The sequence below is a fragment of the Alligator mississippiensis genome, chromosome 1, assembly GCF_030867095.1.
Source record: "Alligator mississippiensis isolate rAllMis1 chromosome 1, rAllMis1, whole genome shotgun sequence".
Classification (NCBI taxonomy): Eukaryota; Metazoa; Chordata; order Crocodylia; family Alligatoridae; genus Alligator; species Alligator mississippiensis.
In genome coordinates this window covers 167,923,363-167,947,184 of record NC_081824.1, presented here as the reverse complement: position 1 = coordinate 167,947,184, position 23,822 = coordinate 167,923,363, and the positions used below count along the sequence as shown (strand labels likewise).

The window sequence follows — 23,822 nt, the reverse complement described above, 5'->3', positions numbered from 1 at the left end:
CTTATATTTTTCCCTCCCACCCACTACTGCAAGTGGTGGGGGGAGAGGTGATGATGGGGTAGTAAAGGGGAAGCCAGTAGGGAGACACAGTGGTGAAGTCAGTAGCTGGGGGCACGTGGTAGGGCAGGTGGTGGCAGGCAGTAATTGGACAGGCAGTGGGGGACAGACAGTAGGTAGGCAGCGGGAGGCAGTAAGGAGAAAAGTAGTGAAGGGAGCAATGGGGGACAGGCAGGCAGGTAGGTAGTAGGGGGCAGGCAGTGTAGAAGTGGAGGGACAGGCAGTGAGAGAGAGAGGCAGTTTGTCCCCTGCTGCATATCCTCCTTCCACTTACCCCACATTGTGCCAGATCCCTGGGGCAGCCTCAGGCTGCCCTGATCCCCATCCTCCCATCTTCCCCCCTCCACACAGCTTCTGTCCCCTGCATCTCTTTCCTTGTCCCCCCAACCCTCCTTCCTCCTGCCCCCGCAAAGTCTCTCCCCCACACCAGCCCCTTACCTTTGCTCCATGTTGGCAGGTTTCATCCCTGCTGCCACCTAAGGCACAAAGCATGGCTCCAGCCCAGCCCTGTAGTAGCAGCGGAGAAGTGCAGCAGAGGTGGAGAAACAGCACGGGGATGGAGAATCGGGGCTGTGGGGGGAAGTGGAGGGAGTGCAGAGGCAGCAGATGGCTGCCTGCTCCCTGCCGCCTCATACTACATTGTAATGGGAGGGGCTCTTTTCCCCAAATTAAATTGAGGGTAAAACCTCATATTCTAATCAAGTAAATATGGCATTATCAGAATACACAGTAAATTCACACATCTTAACTAGAGACTCACAGCATGATGCTGTTAATAAGGAAAGCTCTTTTTAGTAGCCTGCATAGACGTACAGAGAAGCTACTCTATTTAATAAAGCAAATACAAAATAAATAGCAAATACATAAACCATTTTAAATTAGAGCCTTAACTGAGAAAAAAACCCTTTAAATCTTTGCTTATTTTATAGTAGAATTGAAGCAGCTTCTTCAGCACTGCTTTTTCTAAAACACAGAGCTACAGAACATTCCTAACTATAGAAGCCCATTGACATTTGAAAACTGAATGCTTAAAATTGTCACTTAAACCTATATTTATGGTCAAGTTCTAACTATGTCCAGTAGGGTCCTTTGAAAGTAGGGCTCTCCAACTCCAGAAATAAATTAAAGAAAAAGGGGTACCTAAAAAGAATATGTGAGAGTATGAGTTCTCCATCACAAGACTGGTGCTAAAAGAAGTAAATGGTAACATACAATGGTCTAAATTGGGAAGTACTGCCCATAATTAGGGGCAACATAGAAGCACATTGTGCCAGAAGGAACACTGACAAGCACACAGGAAATGGGAGGTATAATGTCTCCTGGGGCTCCTTGTCATGCAGGAACACTATGCAGGTACTGCCTCACACTGCAAGGGGGCTCTGCATGAGCCCCCGAACCCCCCCCCACTGCCCCCTATGGGTGCCCCGTACAGGCCAGCTCCCACCCCTTAAGAAAAAAAAAACCTGAAGAAACCCAGGGACTCACCGCTCCTGCTGGCAGTGGGGAGGGGTGATCCTCGCTGCCCTGTGCCACGTGCGGGCTCTGCACGAGCCCCACAAAGCCCCAAGGCTGCACCAGGAGTGGAGAGTCCCAGGGCTTTTCTTGGCTTTTTTTTGTCTTAAAGGGCCAGAGCCCCAGCAGGTGGGGCAGCTGTGGCGGGGGACACGAGAGCGGGGGGGGGTCAAGGGGACTCGTGCAGAGCCCCCACATGCAATATGGGGCAGTGGGGATCGCCCCCTGCCAGCAGCACCCAGTGAGCACCAGGGCTTTTTTTTAAAGTACCAAGTTGGGGTGGGTGGGGGAAGCCATGGGGGGGCTGGGGGAGTGGGCGGGGGTCGAGGGGGCTTAGGGAGCAGGGGGAGGTCGGTGGGGCTGGCAGGGGTCCTGCCATGGTCCCCTTCCCCCTCCCCCAGCCCTCCCTCCCCTGCCCCTAGTACTTACCAGCTTGGAGTGGCTGCAGCTCCCTGGTGCAGCCACCGGGGACTGTCCAAATCATCAAAGCTCTCCGAATCTTTTCCGAAGATTCGGAGAGCTTTGAATCAATTCGGACCTTTAACTTGGTCCCCTGATTCAATTCGGATTTAGAGATTTGGCCGCCGAATTGTGTTGAATCTCCTCCAAATCAAATCACCACCCAAAGCTTCGCACAGCCCTACTATGCCTCCCTCCTTTGAACACTTCTGCACCACAAAGGTAGTGGAAGGAGGCAGTTCTTATGCTTCGTTGACTGCACTTTAACTACATGGCTATATAACCTAACTTGTAAAATAGGGAAGGATGGTAAATTAAAGCTTTAGTGAGAAAATGTTAACATTAGAATTAATCATGCAGTCCACCTTACACAAAACATGTATCCAAAAGCAAACAGCATTCCGTATAAAAACTATGTTTTGCAAACTGATTGGGAAGTATTGCCTGTGCTGTAGGTCTGCACTAATCCTATCATATTTCTAGCAGTCAGTAATAAACCATGTTAACAGAGAAGTCAACAACCAAAATATTAGGGCAGTTCTTCTTCTTACACTATAAATCACGACAATGGATAAATAAGATGAATTTAGTCCACATACCATCTTCTAGACTAAATATTAAATTATTCAGCAAGGAGTAGAAGTAAGCCGACTGTCTATTGATACACATTTACCTGGCAAATATTTTTCTAACCTCGTTTGCCCAAAAGCAAGAAAAAACCTGTGACCTGTCCCTTTATCAGCCATTTTTCTTAGGGAAGCATTCACTACACTGACTCCAGCCTGAACATAATCATATTTATTTGCTTACAATAACATTCATGAAAGTCTGCTAAATGTAAACACACATACTTCTGTCTGAGACCTGGAGTGATACAGGATGCATATACTGCAAGTAATCCCATAAATATTTTGCCAGTGTGACAACATCACACTAACATCACCAATGTAAGCAAATTTTCTCTTGATCTTGAAACTTTCTTACCAATACATCTGTGATATCATTAGAGCTTATAGTCCTGTTTGCAATGACCTAATTCTTGACGTCACACTGCACCCAACAAGCCAAACACTAAGCACAGGAAAACAGTCACCTACTGCTTGTTGGACTACAGGTATAGGTGGTGGGGAAGAAAGGACATATCAATAAAAATAAAGTCATACTGCTTGTCAGTGAAACAGGTTTAAGATTGTTGCCTGGACTAAAGTTGCATCTTTCCCTAACCTAATTCTTTAAATCAGCGGAGACATTTTTGTTCAAACATTTCCCAAATTTTGGCTTGAGGTGGACATCCAGCCTGAAAAAGTTCAGCCCCCAAAACAGAAATTTGGTGAAGTTACACACAGCTGAAAACAGGATATTAGGTAGCATTAGGTAACATGTGCTCTTAACCCATGTTGCTCTCAACATACCTGACCATAAAGAATAATGGTGGAAGGGTATTAGATTTTCTTTGTGCTGGACTGTTTAATTCATTTTAATTACCTGTGGCCCCCTTAAGTGTGTTTCATGACTCCCCAACCCCCACTCAGGAGTCTCAACATACCAGCCAAAAAATATTGGTTCATAATACTGTAAAATACCTGTGCCCAATGCAGACTAGACAAAAAAAATCAAGAGGAACTGCAGCTACTTGAAGAGCATAGGCACAGGAAACAAATCTACTACTGCTTTGGAAACGAGTTTTTAAATGCAGAAGAAATGATGAACTGCAGAAGACATTCCCCTAGCCTGATAAAGCAGCAATTCTTTGATGAGGAGAGAAGCAGATGGAGATAAAGGAACTTGTTTTTTTTTCCTTTGAAAAGCATCCAATAAGGAGAGGAGAGTGTTCCTATGAAAATGTCATCTGAAAGCAGTATATCCACAGAAGGTAAAGGAGATAGCTTGGAAGAGCAGGAGATAGGTAAGAGCTCTATTTTGCAAAAGAATAGACTACTGAGACAAAAATTCAATTAGACAAAAGAAAGGTTGTGTTCTTTCTGCTGTGATTAGTAAAGCATTTTTCAGTGCTTAATAAAACTGATTAAAGCTCTCTGTCTCAGAAATATTTGCAAATATTTTTACCTGTGTTCCAATAGTCTCCTGGAAGCAGCGCCCAAGCTGAGTTTTAGCAGAAGCAGGAAACACGTGAGGAATGGGTTGCTGACTCGAGTAAGAAATATGTCCTTTCTGGGTCTTCTGGTATGGAAGACCTTGATAAGGGACCTGGGGATGTCCCGGCTGGGATACTTTTACTTTCTGTCCTGTTGATGTGCTATCAATCCTTGACACTTGATGGATCTGTACTGAGGCTTCAGGGGGATGTTTCACATGGATATTTACTATGTTAGGAGGGAACTTCACTAAAATCATTGGAGAGAAAACACAGAAGAAAAGTGAGTAATAAAAGATGACAAGCAGAATTTCCAGGTATTCTTCTAGACTCTTTTCGTATAAACAATTAATCTAAAATTGGTGTATACCTTCTTAAAAATATGCACAAAACCCAGATTTAGAAATAAGTTGGAATGTATGAAACCTGGTTTGAAAAGTAAGTCAGCCATTTAGAAAGAAAAGTAAGACACTATAGGAAAATAATGTAAGACAACTACATAAAATAGGTGTCCAAGCTGGGTGGTATGACATTAATTTTTGTGGTTATACTTCGTAAAAAGTATCCCATTCAAAGTTCCAGAATCCAAGCTCTACTGGGTTATTTTTGGATATCTAGTCAGCTTTATTTTGTTTTTCAAATCCATCATTTGTCTTTGGAACATGGGAAAAGCTTCAGATTTCATCCTTTCACCTTTATATATCTGCCAGTGCTGAGATTGCCCCTAGTCCATGGCCAACCTCTCAACCACCAAAAAAACCCACCCCCTCTCCTGAATTCAGGACTTGGCAAATAAGGAGGAAGGAAATGCTTTCAAATACTTTGTTTTTAAATACAGTTGTAGTTTTAAGTTTCGGAACACAGGTTTGGAACTTCTGTTCACTTGTTTTAGTGTAAATAAGACCTGTTTGTGAATCTCAATTCCTTTGAAACATTCCAAACATTCAGTTCAACTCAGATTAAAAATAACTTAAATTTTGCAAACTACCATAATTCATCACTTTTTCAGCATATGTTAAATATACCTTGCTTTAACACATTCCTAATCCATCCAAACAAGTGGATATAACATTCTTTCCAAATCATCTTCTGGAGAACAAAACCACACACAGACAGCTTGGTACAGTTTGTGTGCGGAACAAAACCACGCACAAACTATGAAGCAGGGGCCAGCATCCTTTTTCAAGCCATAGCCTGCAACAACCCATCTCTAGTCTGGTGTAGGCCAGGTAGCTTCAGCAGTGCATCAGTGCAGTGCATGGGTGCAGTTTCTAGATCTTAGCTCAGTGCAAACTCCTCGCTGCTCAGCCCCAGTACAGGCAGAAGCAGAGGCAGAGGCAAAAGCAAAGCCCTGTAGCTCCCTGGGCAAGACCCAATGGCTCTGTGGACCAAAACAGGCCTGCAGGCTGTATGTTGCTGACCCTTGCTGTAAAGGATGCTAGCTAGCTGACCCTGCACAGCTGTCTTCCCACCTCTAGCAAACAGAACCATTCTTTCTGATAATTATCTTAGATCATTTCAATTTTTCTGTGCAGAATTCTACCCTCACACTCTAATTTCTATTGCTTACTCTGCTTGTTTTTATCATAAAATTATATTTGTTCTTCCGCATCATTTTCTTTGAAACACAAAATGATAGCCAGACTACAGGTTTCAGTGTATCTGGTCTCTTTTGGGAATGTCTTAAAAGAAGCAGAGTTTTAGTTTCAATTTGGCCTGCCTCCTTTTTAAGTCTGAAAGTCCACAACTTAGGCTTCAAGACGGGCAGAGACCCTTTGAATGAGTTGGTGGGAAATTAGCTTGTATGACTTAATGGCTTTTCCTGGTTCTTCACTCCTTACTTGGTACCAGAAAAGCATCGTTCCTCAGAACGTGTGAGTTCTGTTGTAGGCAGGAGCCACAGGGAAAAGTTTCAATGTTGCCAGAAGAAAACTGTAAGGCCCCCTGAAGGAAATCTGTTTTGTTCACAGCTATTTCATATTATATAAAGATAACAAAACTGACTCACTTCCATGAATACATTGCACGGAGAGGTCTCTCTTCAGCTATTGTTGTGGATTCCTTCTGACTGATGCAGAAGGGAAGCGTACCAATTCACGGTAGAAAGCTGCTAACTTAGATGCCCTACTGACTTCTGTAAGTTCGTCTTGGGATATTCAGTCAGTTCAAGACAGTGTTGAATTAAGATGAAAGTGGTTCCTTCCTTATTGTCTGTCCAGAAGTACTTCTCTTTCTGCAAGTCTTGGATTCCTTTTAGCTGTCCAGTTAAATTTTAGCCTTTTTTCAGTCCTTTAAGAATGAACTATTTCACTCTCCTATTCAGAAAAAAGTATTCCTCTCCATCGCCAAGGGCACATCCTGATGAGCATTCACGTGCAGGGTGAGTGTTTCCCGTGTGACAAATAGCAGCGGTACATATTTGTGCCCCTGCTAATTGTCCCAGGGCACGTGCCTGTATACATGCTTCGGCAAATTGAATCAAGTGGGGTAGGAGAGGCTGGGGCCAGCACCTGTGCTGGCCACAGCAGCCTTACCTAGAGTTCTGGCACCAAGCCAGTCACTCAGAGCCTGGCTGACAGCTAGAACATAGATTTGGCTGGCCAGGCTCAATTTGTGAAGGTGCACACTGCTGCCTTGTGCGCCAAGATGCTTCTTTTAGTGGCATTTTTTTTTTGACACTGGGAGATCCAAATTAGCAGCACAGTGAATGGGTACATGTGCTCTGCGTGCAGTTTGCAGCACCTCAAGTGTTTTCATTTGGACACAGGAATACCAAGCAAAAGCAACGGATCTGTTAATGACACTGGTGTAGCTATCTTCTGAAGGAATAGGGGAATTCTTCAGAGGTCAGATACCGCAGTGTGAAATCTGTTGTACTTTTAAAGTGGATAACCCAAAACCTGAAAGATGACTATGTATTTAAAAAAGGGGGGGAGGGGTGTATTCTTTTTACTACTCCACCATTTTCTCTAGGTACCTTAACCTGGAATGGAATACTCACAGAAATACATATCAGCACAAATAAATACTTAAGTATCTCTACCCTCTTTTTCAAAAGAAAAGTTGAAGACAATTATTGTAGCCCCAAGACAGGGCTTAACATTTTACTTCAGCTATAAATTACTTTCCCCATGGGTTCGATAGCAGCCCTCAAGTTTCAATGTATTGAAAAAATGGAGCTGGTTGCTGTACAGAGCCTTTTAATTCTAATGATTTAAAAATAGATGGGCCCCTCTTTTTTCTACATACGTATAGCCAGTTCCAAAAACAAAATTATTAAGTTAGGCTATATATGCCATAAAGATGTTTACTATGGACTCATTTTACCAAAGGGATTCAGAAACTAATTGTGAACCGCCAATTCCAACAGAAAATTATTAAACAAAGATTTTAACAAAGAAGGTTGAATTGCCAGACTGGTAATTAAAACAAACACATAAATAAACAAACAATATGTGCTGAATTACTGAATTGTAGAACTGAATTATGGGACTTTCTCAACAAAAGGAGAGATGAGCCTGGATAGAATGCTAAGAATATTCTTGCAAGCATAAAGGTAACAGACACTTTTTTTGAAAGTGCTCTTTTATGAGATTTTTTTTTAACCAAATAATATCAAGTATCTTCAACATATTACTTGTAGCTGGCAGACTAAAACTCTGATCTCTCTCAGTCTGGGCAAAATTGCTAATTCCCAGTTTAATCATGTTTTTGATACTTTGGTTTCTTCACTGCAATTTCAAAGTGATAAGAAGTAGTTATGTCTCTTATCTGTGATCTTATCAATCTTACTGGAAAATATGTTCTAGTTAATTGAAACTATTTCATTTGTGAAGTGATATTTATTATCTATATCATGACAGCCATAAGTAAAAGGATCACCATAAAAATTAACTAATTGTACAGCAGTCCATTTAGAGTCCTGGATAAGATGTAAGGATAAAATGATTTTCAGTTATACATTCTCTCTCTGTTCTAGGGTAGTAGAAAATTAATCAGCTGCCACTTCCTATTTGCCCTGTGACCATCACATGTATACTTCAGGTCATAATCTAGTACAATGCCATCTATGCTGCTCCTTATATAAGATGGTTATGCACCTAAGATGGGAGAAGTCTGTTACACAAAAGGATATGACATCTTTTCTGATTCTGTGTTCCAGACTACATTCCACCATGAATTAAAGGAAAATTACCTTATCAAAATCATTTCAATAACACTATGTTTCTTATTATTGTAGCCACCTAAGGAAAATAACTTCTAGTCATTCTGGTGGGCTCTGGATTCAAGATGTGGTACTTAGATTCAAACTGTGTAGACAGATGTCATTTTTATTACTAGTCTTTCAGCCAAAATTAGACAATAGAACTATATACCAATGGGAATATATCTGTGACAGAAAAATGTTACCTTTTACTCCTTGCTGGCCAGACATAGTCAGTGGTAAAGTATGCGTCGAATGGATGACATGAGATCCTATGGCTTTATTTGCCTGCTGTGGATGATGGTAAAGTTTTGCACCATTGGCACTTTGCACTGGGATCTGACAGAGTTTACCAGTATAATTAGGAGGGCACTGGCATTTATCTCGAGAGCTGCACTGGCCTCCATTCATGCACGGAAGGTGACAAATAACTGAAATGAAGAGAAAAAAAATACAGAGATTGTGTTAATTTCTCTTCAGCTGCAATTCTTTTTTTGGCATTATTTGATGATATAACATGTTGCTGCTGATATCACTGAAAGAAATGGTCTTCACATCTTTTGGCACGCATGAAAGGGCCACCTAGGCAGGGCTGTCCCTGGGGGGTGGCAAATCAGGGTGACCGTTCTGGGCCCCACGCTTTGGGGGGGCTTGGGGAGCTGGGCAGAGTGGCCGTGGCGACTCTGCACCGCCACCACCGGCAGCAGCTTCTTTGGATCGGGGCGTGTGGGATTGGAGTGGGGGCGGTGCCCTGCATGGGCTGATTTGCCCAGGGCCCCACACCCTGCTCGAGTCGGCTTTGCACCTATGTGAGGCAGGTTTTTGCTTGTTTAGTCTGCTTACAGATGTGAAAAAAAGCTCAAATAACTCTTTACTTTAAGTCTGGCGTGCCCCCAAACCAAACACAGCACATGCGCAGAAGAGGCATTCCGTTAGCTGGACCTGGTTCGCCCAAAATCTATATAGATCGCACTTCAGCTAGGCTTTTTGGTGCTTTTATCTAATAGTTGATTGGATCAGCTTTAGATAAAAGCACCAAAAAAGCCCCGCTGAAGCGTGTGATCTATACAGATGCTGGGGAGCTGGGTCAAACTAACATGCTTCCTCTTCCAGTAAAGTGCTGTCATTTGTTTTTATTTCATATCTGCCAACAGCCTAAGTGGCAGGGCTACTCACCCTGTTTGTGAACTCTGCATGGTTGCATGTGTTTCTCTCCTCATACCAGGCAGACATAGTATACACATTTCTTTCCTAGGAGTCTATTGTACTACATTTCACCATACGACAAAAATAATTCTGTGTACTATAGCATCTTCTCTCACTGTGGGGTATCACTTCCTGCACAACCTAGCTCACCTCAAAAATCAAAGTTCTGTGTACTCTCTCTGGAGAGGGAGGATAATGCTAGGGGGAAATACCCAGTTTTTCTTGGGAACCCGGTCTGCTTTTCAGTATAGTCAATTTTTTTTTCCTGACATGAAAAAGTTTTATAACCCTGTGTAATGATGATTGAATTACTAACAGCTATATCAGTAATTTCTGAAGCAAAAATTTCCAGTTACAAAAATGCATGCAAAGAGCTACCTATTGATGATTATTCTGTGCCAGTTTGTAGTTTTGTGGCTCTATAATTTACCCAAGGAAACAAAGAAAATATTGATGCAAAGCGTAATCTTGAATCCAGAATCCCGGAAAGTGAATATTTACCAATCAGCAGTCTCTGCTGGGGGGACTGGGGTGGTGCAGGTGCTAGGGTTTACAGTTGACAGTCTCAAGGTCAAGGCCATAGCAAAAGCACTCATGGCGTGGCCTGTCAGATTCCAATGAATCTGTGACTTCTGCTAAATACTTTGTCACAAGGACTTTAAAAAGGAAAGGAAGTGGTCTCTGCTTTGTTTTTCCCCTGAGGTTCATTACTTAGTCTAAAAATACGATGCATTACTTTAAATTCTACTGGAATCTACTTTGTTAACATTTCAGAAATTTAAGCAATTAGAAAATAAAGGATGAACTTGCTCCTGACAGGGTAATGTCATTTTTACATAATTATAAAGTCTGTCGAGGGAAGACAGAGTATTTAGTTGTAAGCCTTAATACAAGATTCTGGCTTTAAACCACCCAAACTTTCCAGACATGGTATTTGTTAGATTTATATTACTTGATTATATTAAACTATAGTGTCTTTTATGCTCTGAAAGCTACAGAGAGTGTCAGGTTATATGTATACCTTGTGCTAACTATCTGTTGTGGTATAGTCTCTTGTCAACCACTGCACATTGCTATCTTACTGCTACTATAAAAGGTCAGTATTAGAAAAAGAATGTATATCTTGCCTGCTGTAAGAAGACAAAGTAGGAGGTTTCGCAGTCTGAGGAGTTCCAAATGAACTGCGTAATGTACTTGGATCTTACAAAGCATTGGAGAAATAAGCAATCAGATTGGCTCTCAGCAGAATATTATCACATTATATTGACAGGATTTGGAACATGTTTGCCTTATCACCAGATAGGTATTACTATGTCTACATACAAATGTAAACAATTGAAATGTTTTTCCACTCTATTCAACAAATACACATTTCATAATTTTTGTCTGTTTAGCTCATATTTTCATTCTATATGAACTGACTATAAATGTTCCACAAACGGCAACATTGTGAATAAGCCTAAAAAAAAACTATTGACCATTTTAACCGAAGTCTTGCTGTTTGTGCTGGCAGGCTCTTGTTGAGGCTTAGCTGGGATATATGCATTTGGTTTAAATAAAGACTTTTCTCTTTAAGGTCTCCAGGAATCCTATAAACATCAGCTTCTCAATACGACAGCATGGCACCCAATGACCTTCAGGTACATGTAAAGATCTGCCTGTATTGCTCCCTCTGGATGATTGAAGCCTATGATAAAAATGCTTTATTTTGTGCAGAAGTAAGGACTGTTTAGAAAAGAGGTTCCAACAACAATGTAGTGCAATGTGGATGATGCAACAGTTTAAGATCACAAGGGTGTGGAACAAAAATTCTATAGTTTTCCGTGAGGCTATATTCATAGAAAGGCATTTTTAGGTGGGAACCAGCTTTCTCATTGAGATGTCCATTAACTGAAAGAAACCTGTCATTCCTATAAGTTCTTTCTCCTTTTAGGTAGTGAAATAATGGACCATATTCAGCTCTTCACTAAACCACTATAAATCTATAGCAGTGGCTCACAACCTTTTTAGATTCAAGGCACCTGTTGTTAGACTCAAGGCATAAAGTCAGATTGGTTTTGACACTGGATTCCTGTACAACACTTGTGTTCCACTGACTTGAGTGTAGCTGCATTGATTTATGTTTGGTGAGGTTTTAGCTTGTTTCATGAAAATATATTTTGAATTATTCATCATTAGTATCTGAACATGAAATACAAATTAATAGATATGCTTGCACAGTCAAGTAAAAGTAAATAAATACCATGTGACTTCTAGGTTCAATTAAAACAGCTTAAATCTCAAACAACGTAGACTTTTGAGAGGAATACTGTTTGTGAATAATCCAATTGGAAGCAATTTGAAGACTGAGATATGATTAAATAAAACCATGGCTGAATAACTGTGAATAAGACGCACACTTGCAGATACTGTGATGTATTGTTAAGGAACTTGTAAAAAGACCAAGGGCTTTTACATGCTGCACAAATCTACTGCTATAATTTCTGCAGGTCTGAAATTTCAGGATTATCATTTGGAGAGTTAAGTGGACAGGGGACAACAAAAAAGGAAACTACTGCTCTGGCCTTTTATTTTACCAATCACAGGTTAACAAAGTGGAAAGGGCTCCAAAGTGCAGACCCTTTCAAATGGGAACCAGATCTCAAAGCCAGTGTTACTTTAGACAGCTCAAATTCAGGTGAAACAGTTGTTTGTTTTTATTTTCCATAAGTCATTGAGTTTATGGAATGTAAAACAAACATAACTGTTGAATACTGCCAACAGATGCAGGGGATTTTATGAACAGAGCCCAACCGACAGACATGGGCAGGACATTAAAACATTGAAATTTATGCATAAACATCAGTGATTTGTATCTTGATGCAGGGTCCCTGAAACTACAACTTGTTTGTCCGTAGACTGATTGCCCCATTTTATCTGAAATGAGTGGCAAGAACTCTTTATTTTAATAATGGCACCAGCTAATCATTTACAGTTCTCTAATATTAATGTGGAGATATTACTATATGTCAAAAACAATTAAAGCCTGTTCCTGAATATGCAACAAAAAGGGAAAAAAAAGAAGAAACGAATAAAATATGTTAACGGTGGCAACCATTGATCCTCCTCGACCATGGTGTATGTATGAGGGCCACCCTTTAATGCAGATACCTGGGTAGGAATTTTTTTTTTTTTTTTTTTTTTTGGAGTGGAGGCTGCTCAAACCTTCCATCTCCTGTTAGGCCACTGAGACAAAAATCCAAAGACCGGACTGAGTCCAGATGTTTGGTGCCTCCATGGCTGTAGTTGTATAAGTGTCTGGAAATCAAACCCAGATCTCCTGTGTGGTAGACAAGGATTCTACCACTAAACCACAGGGGACTCCTGAATAAAATTAATTATGTCAATAAAATCAGTCAAGTCAAATGCCAGGCCCCTCAGGAATTCTTAATGATCATTTTGGTTGCATTGGGATGAAACTTATAAAGATTTTGTTTGATTCATATGTGACTCCCTTTTTACAATGTATTTGTTTTCATTTTGATATAAGGAAAGCAGGGATGGAGCAGGGGGGAGGGGGAGGGATACACTGGCGCACTTGTGTCCACCTTTGATTCCTGCCTGGCACTGGCAGCAGCATTTCTAGACAGGCAACGCTGAGAGTCAGCTTACCTCATGGCTCATTATAATCTACCTGATCTGTTCTAAACTCTTCATTCCACAGGCATTAATGACCCTCTTTTCTTTTTAATTGTCTTGATGCTCCACCAATCAAGCTAAGCTTCATTCTGCCAGGAGAATCCAGAGGGGTACACTGGTGCATTTGCACCCCTCCTTTGATTCCAGCCTGGCAGTGGCATAGGGTATACAGAAAGCAAAAGTGGTAATGATGCTGCTCCTGGTCAGGAAGCTCCTTTTTCACAGCCCTGCTTCACAGATTTCATAGATTTCATAGACATTAGGGCTGGAAGGGAAGATCATTGAGTCCAGCCCCCAGCCTGAAGGCAGGAAGTCAGCTGGGGTCATAGGATCCCAGCAAGATAAGCATCCAATATTCTCTTGAAGGTGTTCAGAGTAGGTGCTTGAACCACCTCTGGTGGTAGGCTATTTCAAAACTTGTGGGCTCAGACAGTAAGGAAATTCTTCCTTATGTCCAGCCTGAAATGGTCTTGCAGTAGTTTATAACTGTTCAACCTCATCATCCCTTGGGGTGCTCTGGTGAACAAACGTTCCCCCAGATACTGGTGGTCACCCCTGATAAACTTATAGGTGGCCACCAGATAACCCCTGAGCCTGCACTTTTCCAGGATAAAGAGCCCCATAGCTCTCAGCCTGTCATCATAAGGTCTGTTTTCCTGACCTCTGGTCATGCATGTGGCTCTTCTCTGGACTCTCTCAAGCTTCTCCACATCCTTTTTTGAATTGTGGGGCCCAAAACTGGATGCAGTACTTCAGCTGCAGCCTCACCAAGGCTGAGCACAAGGGGAGAATGACGTCCTGAGATTTGCTTGAGAAGCATCTATGGATGCAAGCCAGCGTTTTGGTCGCTTTACTAGCCGCAGCATCGCGTTGAAGGCTCATGTTTATCTTGTGGTCAATGATACCCCCAAGTCTTTTTCTTCCGTAGTGCTAGCCAGTGTAGCACTGCCAAGCCTATAAGGATGCTGCAGGTTTTTCCTCCCAAGGTGGAGAACCTTGCATTTTTCAGTGTTAAACACCATCAGGTTCTTGTCCGCCCATTTGCTGAGCCTGTCCAGGACAGCCTGGATCACCCCCCTGTCTTTAGGTGTGGATGCTTTGCCCCAAAGTTTGATGTCATCGGCGAACTTGGCCAGTCCGCTTCTGACTCCAACGTCCACATCACTAATGAACATGTTGAACAACACGGGTCCAAGGACAGAGCCTCGGGGGACCCCACTGGTCACAGGGCACCATGACGATTGACTTCCATCAATTACCACCCTCTGGGTCCGACCACAGAGCCAATTTCCCACCCAGCGGATCTTGGTCAACCCAAGGCCACAACTGGCCAGTTTCACTAAAAGGTGATCATGGAATATTAGATCAAAGGCTTTTTTGAAGTCAAGATATATGACATCAATCTCTTCACCCTTGTCCAGGTGATAGGTCACCTGGTCGTAGAAGAAAATGAGATTGGTCAAACAAGACCTACCCACAACAAATCCGTGCTGGCAATCCCTCAAGATGTTGGCGTCGGCCAGTCCATTACGGGTGGCCTTTTTAATAAACTTTCCTAAGATCTTTCTCGGGATACAGGTCAGGCTGATGGGCCTATAGTTTGCCAGATCCACTTTCCTCCCTTTCTTGAAGATAGGCACCACAATGGCCTTCTTCCAGTCTTCGGGCACTACACCAGAGCACCAGGAGTTCTCAAAGATCCTTGCCAGAGGCTGGGCTATGATGCTCGCCAGCTCCTTGAGTACCCTGGGGTGTAGATTGTCAGGGCGAGCTGACTTGAAGGTGTCCAGTCTCTCAAGGTGTTTCCTCATGAGGTCAGCATTGATGGAGGGCAGGGAGTCTCCCTCACCCAGACCTCCCTGTCCCATAGTGGGCATGGGCATCCCATGGGACTGATGAAAGACTGATGCAAAGTACCCATTTAATAGCTTGGCTTTTTCCTAGGTGTCAGTTGTCCCATCTGGTTTAGCAGGGGTCCAATGTTGCCCTTGCTTTTCCTCCAGCTCCCCACATAGCTGAAAAAGGACTTTTTATTGTCCTTGATACTCAAAGCTAGTTGGAGTTCAGTTGCAGACTTGGCTTTCCTGGTTTGCTCCCTGCAGGACCGGACCAGTGCAGAATATTCCTCCTTGGAGGTGAATCCCATCCTCCTTCCTTTGTAGGCCTTTCTTTTTAGCCTCAGGAGGTCCGCTAGATCCCTGGAGAGCCAGGGGGGCTGCTGTGCCCTCTTGCTGCCTTTCCTCTGAGATGGAATAGAATTAGCTTGTGCATTGAGGATCGCTGCCTTGAGGAGCAACCACTCTTCCTGAACTCCCCTCCCCCTGGGGTCATGGTCCCTTAGGTCCTCACTGACAAGCTTCCTGAGCTTGTCAAAGTCAGCTTTCCTGAAGTCAAGGACTTCAGTGTTGCTGACTGACTTGTCAGCTTTATGGTGGGTGGTGAAGGTGATCAGCTTGTGGTCGCTCTCACCCAGCTTCCCATCAATCACTAAGTTGTCGATTAGGTCATCCCCAGTAGCCAGTACCAGGTCGAGCAGTGCTTTACCTCTCGTTAGCCCATAGACTTCTTGAGTCAGGTAGAGGTCATCCACGCATGATAGGAAGCTTTGCGACTGCTTGGATTTTGCTGAGAGATCCTCCCACGAGATGTCTGAGTAGTTGAAGTCACCCATGACAACCATGGGCCTGGAGCATGCGGCCTCAGCCAGTTCCCGGGTGAACTCCTGGTCAAGCTCTTGACTTTGGGTGGGAGGTCTGTAGTAGACTCCCACTGTTGTGTCCCCTGTGCCGTGTTCCCCATGGATTTTAACCCAGAGGGTCTCTAGTCGTCCACCCTGGTCACTCATATCAGCTTGCAGAGACGCATAGCTTTCCTTAACATAGAGAGCTACATCCCTGCCCCTTTCATCTACTCGATCTCTCCTGTACAGGGTATAGCCGTCTATACCCGTGGTCCAGTCATGGGTGGAGTCCCACCAGGTCTCCTTTATCCCCATGAGGTCGTAATTATTTGTGTTAAGCAGGAGGACGAGTCCCTCTTGCTTATTACCCAAGCTCCTGGCATTTGTGTATAGGCAAGCAAGTGTCCTCTTGGGGGCTCTTGCCTTGCCCACAGATTGTACCAGGGCTGGGGCAGGGGTGGGCTCCCTTAAGTGCCTTGGCCTGCTAGCTTTGCAAGAGTTGCTCAGTGGGCCAGCAGTGGTGGTAGTGCCCCCATTCCCCAGCAGGCTTAGTTTAAAGCCCGCTAGAGCAGGTGAGCCAGTCTGGTTGAGAAGAGCCTCCTTCCCAGGGGAGAGAGGTGGAGGCCATCTCTTCCCAGCAGCTCGCTGCCTCTCTCGCCACGGAGTGGGCTGTGGTCACGGAAGCCAAAGCCTTCCCAATGACACCAGCGCCACAGTCCTTGGTTCACTACCTGGATCCTCCTCTCCCTCCTCAGCCCATACCCCGAGACTGGGAGGATTGAAGAAAACACCACCTGTGCCCCCAGGCCCTTTAGCCCTGCTCCCAAATCCCTGTAGCACCTCATGACCCGGCTGGGAGCGCTCCGAGCCGTGTCATTGGTGCCCACATGAATAAGGAGCATGGGATAGTGGTCTAGGGATCTTCTCCACAATGTCTCGGATGCGGGCCCCCAGGAAGCAGCAGACTTCCCAGGCTAAGGGCTAGGGGCAGCAGATTACCCCATCAGTCCCCCTCAGGATGGAGTCTCCCATGACAAACACTTCGCGTTTTGTCTTGGGGAGAGTGGGGGCGGTAGCTGCAGTTGAGCCTGTGTTGCCTGTGGGAGCTGGCAATTTAGCAGGCTCTGCTGGGGCTGCAAGCGGTTCATACCTGTTGCTAAGCTTCGGCGGGGCAGGGGCCTTGGTGCGGCGGGCCTTAGGGCCCTTGACCACCTTGGTCCATCCCCTTGACTAGACAGAATGGGAGGTCCCGGAGTCCTCCCTTGTCCTGGAGGGAGACCGTGGTCTACTCTCCAGCTCCCGGGGGAGAAGGGCCTGGCAGTAGGAGTCCATCTCCTGCTCACAGTCCCTGATGGCACACAGTCTCTGGACTGTGGCCTGGAGCTCCTCCAGCTGGCGCGCCAGAGACCCCAAAAGGGAGCAGACCCCACAAAATGGGGAGCAGACCCCACACGGGAACAGACCCCATGCTCCCAGGCCCCAGAGTCTGGAAAAGGGACAGGCAGCCCCCGAAGCCGAGAGCCAGGGGCTCTGTCTGCATGAAGCCCAGAACCATAGGCTCCATCTGGATGGCTGTCTCTGAGGAGCCGGGGGGGGGCCACAGACCCCTTGGGGACCCTCGGGGTGCGGCGAGTGCCCATCTGTGGCATGCCACTGGTAGGTGGGCTGGGCCTGAGTCTGTCTATCCTAGGGGGCTTGCAGGCAGGGCCTTGGGCCCTCCCACACACCCTCCTGTGCGAACTCCGCACTAACTCATGCGCCGGCAGACAAGTGCACCTGTTTGCACAGCCTGTTTGCACGGCTCTGGTCACGTGGCTCCCTGGAGGGCTGGGCAAAGTAGGGGCCTGGGCGGGCCGAGACCCAGCCCAGCTCCCACTCAGCTGCTTCCTCCCACTCTCTAGGGGTTAAAAACAATCAGCAGGTGGGAGGGGGTTAACTCATTCCAGTAAAGTTCTATTTGTTTTTGCTTCCATCTTCAGCTGCATAATACAGCTGAAGGCCCAATGCATATTAGTAAAGCTTCTAGTTAATTTTTAACTAGAGAAAAATGTGTGCTGTTTTATATGTGATGATGCACCTCACCATCTGCACTCCTCTTTTCAAAATTCTAGCTCCGCCCATGAAAGAAAGATATACATTTTAAACACTTTCTTTTATTCTTCAGTAGTTAATTCTTAATAAATTTTAATTTCTACAATATCCCAAAGCCATGATCTTGTTTGGCATGGTTGGGTAATCACTGTCCAAAATTAGCTGGTCACAGATTTGATAAAATGCATTCACCTTGAGTCTTTGTAAGCCAGGGTGAATGGTAGAGACACCTAGCCTGGTAGTTCTTGAGTATTTTCAAGTCAAATACCAAAAAAAACCTACTGAAGACATCAGTTAAAAAGGTACAGGACATGAATCATGAACAGAAAAACCGCATAATTACTGAGACTCAGTTTGTCGCTGAAATTACATCATCTAATTTGTTTTCAAGACTAAACTATTCTAAGCCATTTCGAGTAAACTGAATCATTTTATAAGCCTGAAAATGTTCATCTAATCAAAATAATGTCTAACAAACTAAAAATTCCTAGGACCTAATTCCTCTTAATCCTCAGTAAATAGTCCATGCTTATGCAATCAAGCCATGAAGATGCATATGAACCCCATGCCCATGACAAAGTATATGCTGTAGATGGCTTTAAAAAAGGCTCCACCCAGCATGCTGCATTTCTTTTCAAATACCCCCATGTATATAAGGAGGTACTTGAGGTTCTGTCCTGCAATTTCTCATTATCTTCTGCCTTTTCATTTTCCTGGCTATCATATATTCAAATTAAGTAAAACAATAAAAGAACTTGAATTTTATTCATGAAATACAGGGGCAAGTTCTTTAATATAAAGTGCAGGCCTGTTAATTAAATCAATTATTTCCCCATGATGTATCAGAAACTAACAAGTTTATTTTCATCTCTAAGAATTACAAATTGTTCAGCACTAACATATGTGCAGAGGTGATGATTTGTGTATCTTTTACCAACATTTGGAAAAAATTCCTAAACACTGAAAACACAGGGAATAGTAAAAGAGTACAATGACAGCTACTTGTCATTGTACAAGTAGGCTAGAGAAAAAGTCCATTTTAACAGAAGTGATATATTTGTGCACACTGCATTCCTCAAGATCAGTCTCTTTACATACCACACATTTTTTAGACAAAAGGTCAAATTAATAGGCAATGCACAAGGTTCAAGGTTTCCTTACATTCACTTGAGACCTACTCAGATTTTCTGATTGCAAGATAGTCTGCATGGGTGTAATTTACACGTCAAGGAACTAAAGAAAGTGAAAGATAAAAACAAGTGATATTATACTTCAGTTCACACATTATTATATCCCCTTGTTTATTGTTTTTTCTTCTTACACTCCTCTGTTCCAGTCCTTGATCTGGTCCTTCGATGCTTTTATATTCAGACTCCTAGCTCAAATTCAGAGGCTGCACGTGAGGAGGAGGAAGTTCTAAGTTAAAAGTCACTGAGTGAGTATAAGTCAAGTGAATAAATCTCATAGAGTGTAAGTAAATTCTAAGCAAATGTTGAGGTTACAAACTTAAGATCATGGGAGGTCACGTGAGGCCCTAGATGACTCGAATAGGGCAAATATAGTGCCCATCTCTAATAAACGGAAGAAGGAGGATCTGGGGAATTAAAAACTTCGATACCTGGAAAGGTCACGGAGCAGGTTGTCAAAAAATCTACTGTGAAGCACCCAGAGAAGAACAAAGTGATCAAGAACAACCAGCATGGATTCACCAAAAGCAAGTCATGTCTAACCAATCTGATTTCTTTCTATGGTAAGGTAGAAGGCTGTGTGGACGGGGGAGACCAGTGGATGTACTGTATCTTGACTTTAGCAAGGCTTTTGATACTGTCTCCTACAACATTCTCATTAACAAACTAAGAAAATACAGACTAGATGAAAGTACTATAAGGTGGAAGTACGGCTTGGATCATTGTGCTCAGTGAGTAGTCCTCAATGGCTCCATGTCTAGTTGGGAGGAAGTATCAAATGGGGTTTCCCAGGGGTCTATCCTGGGACTAGTATACTTTAATACCTTCATTACTGATTTGAATAATGGATCAAGTGCACATGTAGCAAATCTGCAGATGACACCAATCAATGAATTGATTTGCAGATGCTCTGGAGCAGGGGTTCTCAACTTTTTTCTTCCTGAGGCCCCCAAGCATGCTATAAAAACTTAATGGCCCACCTGTTCCACTCCCTGCATGGGAGAGGACCAGCTTGGCTTCTTGGCCTCACCTGCATGGCCCCAAACGCAGCAGGCAGGACTTGATGGCAGGGAGCCCAGGACCCTACTCACCTAGGCTCCATGCAGCAGCAGCATAGAGACTTGCCCACCTGCCCACAGCACTGCCTGTAAGATGGAGGCTTTGGGGCAGAGTGAGTGGGGCGGGCCTGCCACCACCCCTTCCTCATGACTTGCCTCTGCCCTGTGGGGCCAAGGCAGCTCCTCCCCATACCAGGGCTGGCTGGGCCAGGCCGGGCTGGGCAGATCCCCTGAAAACTGCCACAGACCCCCAGTTGAAAACCACTGCTCTGGAGGGTAGGGCTAGGCTCCAGAATGACTCAGATAAATTAGAGAAATGGTCTACAATCAATCATATGAGATTCAGCAAAGACAAGCACAAAGTCCGGCACTTTGGATTAAATAATTGCACGTACAAATGCAGATTGTGAAATGATGGGCTAGGCTGCAGTACTGCAGAAAAGGACCTGAGGGTTGCAGTAAACCAGCATTTCTCAACCTGTGGGTCACAATCCAAAAGTGGGTCACAAAAATATATGAAAAGGTTGCGAAGACACTTTAAAAATGGATGAAACTTTCATACATTTTTGAAAAAAACAGATGTTACTTCTGCTTCACCACATGTTAACACTGTGCATACTAATACACAGGGATCTGGGTTTTCTCTTTCCCATAGAAAAACATGTATTTTCTCCTTTAAAAGAGAAAAGTGTGGGAAATTGTGGGTTTCCCCTTGCAGGCTGGCAAAGTTCCCCTTCCTGCAATCATGGCACATTCCTCTTGGACAACACCCCCAGCCCTACCCCAACCTCTGAAATGCAATGCCCACCCCCATCCCTTCCTGGTGTATTCAAAGCAGAAGAACAGTGGTGGAAAGACAAAGGCAGAGCGAGACAGAACTCTTAGAAAGCTGGAGTGTGGAAAACCACTCTCGGTCAGGTCATGGGTTCAGTATTGTGTCAATAGTTGTGGTAGACACAAACTCACCTGCTGGTGTCAGCTCATTGTAGCGGAGCCACAGGTAGCACACAAGCCAGATTCTTACACTGAACAGCAACCCAGGCTATCCCTGCATGCTTTCAAAGCAGCTGCCCCCTCTTCAGCTGTGGAACAGTTCCCAAGGGAGCATGTCTAAATTGTGGGGTGAAGTGCACACTCCAGAGGGTAGGGAACAATTGCAGGCAGACCTGGACAGGTTAGAAAAGTATCCTCTGGCAGTTGGGGAAGCCCATTTGGTGGAAGCTGGCAACCACCTCCTGCAAGTTAATGAGGTGGATAAAGCAGTTGGCCAGGATGTTCAGGAAGATGAGGCACGCCTCCCAGATGACCTCTCCAGCCATGGATTTGCCCACACTAAACTTGTTGGCAATGTAGCAGAGACTGCTAGGGTGGCCAGCTTTATGATGGCAATGGCTACTTGCTTCTCTGGAGCGAGAGGTGACCATATGCCAACCTCCAGGCACATGATGTGGGGGGGCCACCTGGGCAACTATGTCCATGAAGGTGGCCCAGTATATGTGGAAGGTCTATATCCACTGTTTGTCATCCTAGGTTTTCAGGACTATCCGCTCCCACCAGTTGCTGCTGGTGGTGTGGCCCCAGAACTGGCACATGAGTCTGGAAGCAGTGCCAGACAACCCCAGCATTCATGGTATACTAGGTGGCTTCATTCTTATCAGCCACTTGGAAGTCACCGACCCATTGCATGATGCTTGGTGGGTACAGGGTGCAGTAGGTGGCACCGTGTGGGATAGCTGGCTGATGGCTCAGGGGAAGAAAGCCATGTTCCATGGTGACCAGCTCATGGATCATGTCCAGATGGCCATGCATGCTATCCCACAGCCTTCTTTGAGAGTCACGCAGGACAACAAGCAGGACATGCCACAGCTCCTGGGTCTGTATCTTTGGGCGTGGGTGGTGAGGCAACATAGATTCATAGAAGTAGGGTTGGAAGGGACCTTGTAGATCATCAAGTCCAACCCCCTGCCCTGGGCAGGAGAGAAAACCGGGCTCAAATGACCCCAGCCACGTAGACATCAAGCCTCCTCTTAAAGACCCCCAGGGTAGGAGCCATCACCACTTCCCTTGGAAGTTGGTTCCAGATCCTAGCCGCTCTGACTGTGAAGTAGTGCCTTCGGATGTCCAGTCTAAATCTACTCTCTAACAATTTGTGGCCGTTACTCCTTGTTACCCCGGGGGGATGCTAGGGGACACAGGGTCTCTCCCAAACCCTGCTGGTCCCCCCTGGTGAATTTATAGACCATGGGAGGGTGTGAGCAGGATGGGTCACAAAGGCATGTACAATTCACAAGGGAAGGCGCTTGCTTTGGGGCTCTTCTTGAAGCCTCAGGGCAGTGTGCGGAGGAGGGTCGGCAGTGACATGGTGGGGGGTTAGGGAGCATTTGCCTGTGTCCGGCAGCCAATCAGGGGTGGCTCAGGCACTTGGCCGAACTCAGCAGTCTCTAGCAGCCCGAGAAGCCCACAGAGCATGCTGGGAAGTGTGCAGGAGTGCCATGCACTTGTAGGCCTTGGCCAGTGAAGGATACCTGCATGCATTCCCTCCGGCGGGCTTTAAACTCCTCCGGCGGGCTTTAAACTAGGCTCGTCGGGGGGAGGGGAAGATGAGGGCGGGGGAAGCTGTGGACCACCAAACCATGTGGCACCCAAAAGGACAGCCCAGCCTGAAGAAAGAGAGCATTGGGAACCTGAAAGCCATGGGGCGGCCAGCTCTACGGCACAGGTAAGAAACGAGAAGGTAAGAATCAAAGGGCCCCTTGGGACTCGGAGTGGGGGGGCAGCAAAGGCACCAGTCGCAGGGCTCAAGTGCCTATATACTAATGCTAGGAGCATGGGAAACAAGCAGGATGAACTAGCGCTCCTGCTTGCACTAAACACCTATGACTTAGTGGGGCTAACGGAAACCTGGTGGGATTCATCCCATGACTGGGCGGTACATATTGAGGGCTATAGATTGTACAGAAAGGACAGGGTGGGGAAGAAAGGGGGAGGGGTTGCGCTCTATGTCAGTGAGCAATATACATCTACCCTCATCAAGACGGAATCCAAGGATGAGGAAGTAGAAGGATTGTGGGTTAGGCTACATGGGGGGCAAGGAGAAAGGGATTTGGTGGTAGGGGTCTGCTACAGACCCCCACATCAAGGGGAAGAAAGAGATTCGGGACTCCTGAGGCAACTCTCGGAGACCATAAAAGCTAAAGAGGCGGTAGTCATGGGGGACCTAAACTACCCAGACATCTGCTGGGAGACGCAGACAGCAAAGTCCCACCGCTCACGCAGGTTTCTAACCTGTGTGCAGGACCTCCACCTGACACAGGAGGTACACGGTCCCACTAGGGGGAATGCCATACTGGATCTGGTATTGGCAATGGGAGATGACATGGTAGCGGACCTCCAGATCGGTAGCCACTTGGGGGACAGTGATCACCTAATAATAGAATACACCATAAGACGTCGAGTGGGTAAGGTAACTAGTAGGGTGAAAGTGCTAGACTTTAGGAAAGCTGATTTCAATGAACTCAGGCGATTAGTCAAGGACGCACTGCAGAGTAGGAGATTTGAAGAGATGGAAGCCCAGGAAGGGTAGCTGTGCCTTAAG

General features: G+C 45.1%; 1 protein-coding gene across 6 annotated transcripts in view; it reads right to left on the bottom strand.

Moving 5' to 3' along the window:
- The window catches only part of LTBP1 (latent transforming growth factor beta binding protein 1), a 363,058-nt gene that overhangs the window by 187,876 nt on the left and 151,360 nt on the right, over positions 1-23,822 (bottom strand). For all 6 annotated transcript variants that reach the window (XM_014600068.3, XM_014600069.3, XM_019500580.2 and 3 more), the window contains 2 exons: positions 8,534-8,758; positions 4,096-4,373 (listed from right to left, as the gene is read on the bottom strand). In XM_014600068.3, coding sequence (XP_014455554.2) covers positions 4,096-4,373; positions 8,534-8,758 — 503 coding nt within the window. The remainder of the gene's footprint in view (positions 1-4,095; positions 4,374-8,533; positions 8,759-23,822) is intronic.